The sequence below is a fragment of the Aulostomus chinensis genome, chromosome 5 (genome assembly GCF_037954235.1).
Source record: "Aulostomus chinensis isolate RoL2024-O1b breed Wild chromosome 5, RoL_Achi_v1.0, whole genome shotgun sequence".
Taxonomy (NCBI): Eukaryota; Metazoa; Chordata; class Actinopteri; order Syngnathiformes; family Aulostomidae; genus Aulostomus; species Aulostomus chinensis.
The window spans coordinates 6,193,378-6,199,377 of record NC_141324.1 but is presented as its reverse complement, the minus strand read 5'-3'; the positions used below and the strand labels follow the sequence as shown (position 1 = coordinate 6,199,377).

General features: G+C 39.9%; 1 protein-coding gene across 1 annotated transcript in view; it reads left to right on the top strand.

Moving 5' to 3' along the window:
• The first annotated feature begins 4,800 nt into the window (after positions 1-4,800).
• col15a1b (collagen, type XV, alpha 1b) overlaps positions 4,801-6,000 on the top strand; it is a 130,962-nt gene continuing 129,762 nt past the window's right edge. The window contains exons 1-2 of the mRNA XM_086205149.1: positions 4,801-4,947; positions 5,256-5,320. Of these exons, the coding sequence (XP_086061275.1) occupies positions 4,883-4,947; positions 5,256-5,320 (130 nt within the window). The 5' untranslated portion in view covers positions 4,801-4,882. The remainder of the gene's footprint in view (positions 4,948-5,255; positions 5,321-6,000) is intronic.

Sequence of the window (6,000 nt, the reverse complement as noted above, 5' to 3'; positions counted from 1 at the left end):
GATGCTAGCCATGAGCTACACTGCTAGTCCCTGTTGTGACCTTTTCACCTGTGTCCACTCTTATACAATCTGGTCTGCGCTTCACTGCCTTGTGTTTCCTGCACTCTATTTTAAGTAAATATATGTATAAATTTAACTACAGTTTAAGCAAATATATATGTATGGCTTAATCTTCAGTTAAAGCAAATATATGAATAAATTTATCTACAGCCCACCGTTCTTCCGTGAGAAAATCCGGAAGTTGTCGCTCACTCCGAGGAAAAAAAACAAACATTTTTAAAACTTTATCTTTTGATCAATAAGACAATCAACAAATTAATTGAATTTCTGGATGTTTATTCAACCTACAAAGTACATTTGTAACCATTATAGACCTAGCAATCAGCATTCAGAATATAAACAATGATTAAAACTAATGGGCGTGGTCTGCTGACGTCACATCCATCACATAGACTAACTCATGCACTCAGAGGTGGCCTTTTAATTCTACCATTTCACGCTATATTTACAGATTTATTATTGAGTGGAACAAACCATACTTATGTCTGGGTTAATCAAGGATATAATTAAAGAAAACCAAACTATTTGGCAAGTTAAACTTATCCTAACTGTTATTCATATATTATGCTGGTAATGTCATGTAATTTCTTTTTAAATGTGTTTTTTTTTTGTTCTGATATGTGTATTTTTACTGCTCCAACAAACCTGTTCCTCTTCTGGGGTAAATCAATCATTCAGGCAATCAATAACTGAATGTCTCTGATGCTGTACAGTAGGTATTGCATTACAACAACACCTTGATCCTTCCTTTTCAAATGTTTTTATTGTGTTTCTCTTATCAAGTGTTCAAAATGATTACAATAAAAATAAATAATTTATATTAAGCTTTGTTTCAAACAATAATAATTTATCAGGAAATGAGGCCTGATGGGCTGAAATAGCAGGCTTTGTGCTGTTCAGTGACACCTGCTATGAAAAGGAGTCAAGGCGGTTTTAAAGATGTGAAAATGTTCCCAAAGATCATTCTTCATTTTTGTCTTAGAACAAGATTGGCTTCAGGCCTTTTTCCAAAGGAGCTCCAAAAGGCTCACTTAACCCTTTAAGGCCTGGCTGAGACATGAGGCCTATTGACCCTTTGACCCTGTTGCTCTTTTGCTCTCATTTGGCCTCTACAGTGGATACAGACCTGAAACTTGAACTGTGAGGCCTCTAAAATTTATAAAATCATTATCTGGTGGAATAATTCTATAACCCCCTCCCAAACAGGAAGTAGCTTCAGGAAGGAGGTGGGGCTTCAAAATTTTAAATATTGGTTTCTGGCAGAGGTGTGAACTCATCCCAGAAATCTCATCTCATTTGGAGCAACTTTGACCAAGTTATGATACTTAATTGATAGACTTTATTGGACTTTGCCACGCCCTTCACAGACAGCAGAAAGGACTTAGGGGGGGTCCAACCACCACAGATGGGATCCTTATGGAGGACAGAACAACATACTAAAATTTCAACTTCCTTGGTTAAAAGAGAAAAAAACTATCCCCTTGTGAAACTAGACAAAATCAGGGTCTGTGACTTCTGCATTCCTAGACCCTTTTGGAGCAGAATTGAGGATCAAATCTGGGTTCTGGTATTTCTACTTGGGCTACATACACCAAACTTTACATACATAATATAATGCCCTAGAGTAGCATGAGTTGTGAAAACTGTTGCAGCTTCTGTTCATTTGCCTATTGTTAATTGTAAATTTGTTTTATATAACTTCATTTGGTGTTAATTTTGGTTTAGCTGTACAAGGATTTGACCTATTCATGCGGCTGAATAGTTTAATTGTACACTCTTTCATTTTTCTTTTCTTTTTGTGCTTGTTTTTTGAAGTACATTTTTTCATGTATTGGTTAGATTTTGTTGGGATTTGTCACAATCCCTGTCTCGTGTTTCCTGTTGTGTTGTGTAGTCAGTGTCCTGTCTTCCTGTGCTCCTCCCTGTGATTACCTCATGTGTCTCACCTGTGTGATGACACCACGTGTGCCTCATTTCCTTGCTTGTGTATTTAATCTCCGTGTTTCCCTTGTCCTTGTCAGGTCAATGTCAAAAGTGATGTTGATGTTGAGAGTGTCATTGATGGTGATGTTTCACGAGGCTCCATTCTCAAGTCTCCAGTCACGAGCCTCCAGTCACAAGTCTCCAGCCTCAAGCCTCCAGTTCCCTGTCTTAAACCTCCGCCTCCTGCTTCCCTCTTGTGTCCAGTTTCAGTGCTGTAACCAATAAACACCCCTCTTGTGAACTTTCCTTGTCTGTTTTGGTGTCAACTTCCACTCAGCACTCCATTTTTTCCCCTTCTCTTACCATGGCTGTTGATAAAGGTTGATGTAAATATCTAACTCTGTTCAAAATTTTGTTCAAAGGCAAAGCAACAGTTGGATTTGGGCAGCCCTGCCAGAAGATTTGGTTAGGTCTATATTTTTGTGTTTCTTGTGTTGTAGCCACTGGCTCAGGGGTAATTTCAGGTGGTTTGGCATAAGCCTTCAAACTCTTCTTGCCCATACCCAGATGTGAGCTTGGGCGGAATTAAAGTTTCTTGCTTGGTAGATACTGTCACAGAAAATTTGTTCCCTAAGTATTTAGAGCCTTGGGGTCAAGAAAAGCTCTAATCTAGTCACGAGCCACAGCTCTGTGCAGCTAATGGGTTGGCCATACCCTGCATTGGTTACTTAGAGCTAGAAGTTGAGCTTTGTGGTAGGTCCATGGCTGGTTATCATTTGTGGTGGTAAAAGACCCCCCGGTGGTGACTCTTCTGTGATTACTGGTATGTGGGGAAGAAATGTCATCCACAGATGTTACCGAGTCACTAAGATCCCCAAGTCAATCTTTCGTCAATCTTTCAGGCATGAGTATATATGCATATTCTGCCATCAGATAATGAGACGGTAAGGAAGCACATCAGCAAATTCCTTGATGCACAGGTGATTAGGAGGACTAGCAGTCCCAATGGATCCCCCCAGAAGGGTGGCAGGTTGCAAATATGTGTAGACCATCAGCAACTGAACAGCATGACCAGAAAAGATGCCTTTCCTCTTCCTCATATCAGGGAGTTCCTTGATGCTTTGACAGGTTCCTGCTGGTTTTACACCATGGATTAGCTCATGAGTATAACCAGGTTCCAGTCCTAAAGGCTGACCAACTGAAAACAGCTTTCTGCACTCCATTTGGCCTCTTTGAATGGATCTGCATGCTTTTTGGACTTTGCTACATGCCCAGTACCTTCCAGAGATTGATGCAGCAGCTCTTTGGAGACCAACAATGCCAATCCTCCTTGGTGACATTCTTGTTTTCTCCTCCACTGTCATCTGGAGAGGTGGGAGTTGGTGCTGGGGCAGCTGCAGCAAGAAGCACTGAAGGCAACTTTCACTAAGCATGCATACTTCCAACATGAGATACGTTTCTTGGGCCCTTTGATCTCTGACAGGGATGTCTCTACAGATCCTAGTAAGGTAGAGGTGGTGATCAACTGGCAGACTCCCTCTACTATTTATGAACTGCAGTCTTTTCTTGGTTATGTCACTTACTACTGTCAGTCTGTTTGAGGGTTTTGCAAAGTTGACTGTCCCCATTCATAGACTAATGGCTTAAGTGGGTAGTACCAAGACAAAAAGGTCAGAATATGCAGTTGTCTGGAACTGCAGTGAGAAATGTCACCATCGCTTTGAAGCACCCAAGACCAAGCTCACCTAGGCTCCAGTGCTTGTTTTACTGACTTCTCCCTTTCTTTCATTTTGGAAGTGGTCACAAACCAATGTGGCCTGGGAGCTATTTTGTCTCAGGAACATGGTGACAGGGAATGGACAATAGCTTAAGCAAGCAGAGGTCAACAGCCCACAGAGCATAATATGACCAACTAAACCAATGAAATTGGATTGTTTGAAGCACAAGTGGGCCATGAAAGAAAAAAATAGAGAATATCTATTTGGCCACAAATGTTAGTTCTATGCAGACAACAATCCTCTTAACCATCTCCTCTGCTAAGATAAGCGCTACTGTAAAACATTAGGCAGCAAAGTTTACATCCTTTGATTCTGAGATCAGCTATCACCCTTGGAGAAGCAACAAAGTGAGCAGCATCCACCTGGAGTACAAGACATGCTCCCTGGCAGGGCCTGTTTTGGCAACACCTTGGAACGCCAAACACCAAAAAAAAGAAAGAAAGAGACAGAAAAAGGCAATTCATCATCCACCTAACTTCCTGGTAATGGTATCAATTGCCTTTTTAAATAGGTTTATCTGAGTTAATAAACAAAACAAAACTATGTATGCAGAGGTAAACAGCAGAAAAGGTGTTTTAAGTCAATGAAGACACTTCTATCATGTGATCATAACTTTTCCATACTATAATTTTCATTCAGTTTCTGCCTAAAGATCCCAATTAATGATAAACACTGTTCCTTTTGACATGTCATTAGACAGCAATCCAGTATGGCAGATTGCCCTGTTTTCATCAGTAGGTCTCCATATAACATACAGGCAGTTAATCTTGAAAATTAAGTCTGTATGAGACTGACAGTATTTTTGGAATTAGAACTGTAACACTGACAGTGTACCTTCAGGGGGCTCTATATATGACACCAATGAAACAAGACAAACCTCCTGACCAGACCACCTGGGAATCAGATTTCCAACTCTGTGAGTCTGAGAGTAAGTAAACACAGAACTGAGAGCTTTTGTACTGCAAGGAGAGAGAGACAGTGTGTTTGTGTGTGTGTGTGTGTGTGTGTGTGTGTGTGTGTGTGTGTGTGTGAGAGAGAGAGAGAAAGAGAGAGAGAGAGAGAGAGAGAGAGAGAGCTGTGAGGCAGAGGAGCACAGATTTTGCTGGAATTTCATCATACATATGCATTTGGAGTTGACTTCCCAACTTGAATTATTATATTTTATTCTCGCTACAATGTTCAGAAGGTAAGATCATTTAAATATTTCCTCCACTAGTTTGTGCATGTAAAGGAAGCAGGTTGGATTAAATTGAGTATTCCAATTTTATTCCTTCACGAAGAGTTACTCCTACCCTGGGATGCAGCAACATTTTCTACTTGTCATGGTTTCAATATATTAATATTTTTTATTAAAGTTAAATTTACAAGGAGCAAAAATATTTTAAGTCTATATTGTCTACAAGACAACACATGTTTAAAGGATTTTTTTATCTATCAAAGTCATCCTGAAGCTTCACAAAGAGAAGTTTGTATGTGACCGATGTTTCTCCTCAGGTTGTCTCTTGCCCTTTGCCTTATCATGCTTGGCTATCTGGCTGCTGCCCTACAAGTTATAGAAGGTAAGTTTCATGCTGATGCAGTGGCATATATACAGTATATATAGTTGAGTTGACTCCTTGTGAGTAGACAAGTTGGAGGAAAAAAATTATTTGGCTTTGAAATAACCAAGCTTCATAGCCAAATATATGTTCAGATAATCAAGTGACATGGTTTTCTTGTTTAAGATAACTGTCCATGAATAGTAAATGCTAGTGCAAGATGAAAGCCAATTTGCTGACCATCAGTCATCAGACCAACATAAAATAATCCTAATGTGCGTGTCCTTGTGATTACTTCAGCAAAGACCTGGTGCCAAACATTCAGTCATAAAGTTGCGATTAGATTTTATACTCTGAGTAGCTGTTCTTACTTAACAGTTAAGATAAGGGGAAACTCCTTAAAATGTTCTTAAAATATTTAATTCTGCCACTAAACAGTCCATATCACCAGAGACTGACATGGACTTTTCCATTTTCAGATCTCTGCTTTTGTGATACACACTGAGTTGCTCCCTGCTGTGAGACTGTTATACAACTCTTTAGAAGATAGATTGTTTGTTTGGCAAGAGAGGGAGCTTCCTCTCACCTCCTCATCCTGTGTGTGTGTGTGTGTGTGTGTGTGTGTGTGTGTGTGTGTGTGTGTGTGTGTGTGTGTGTGTGTGTGTGTACTTGGTTTTTGTTATCTTTTGAAGACCTTTTCT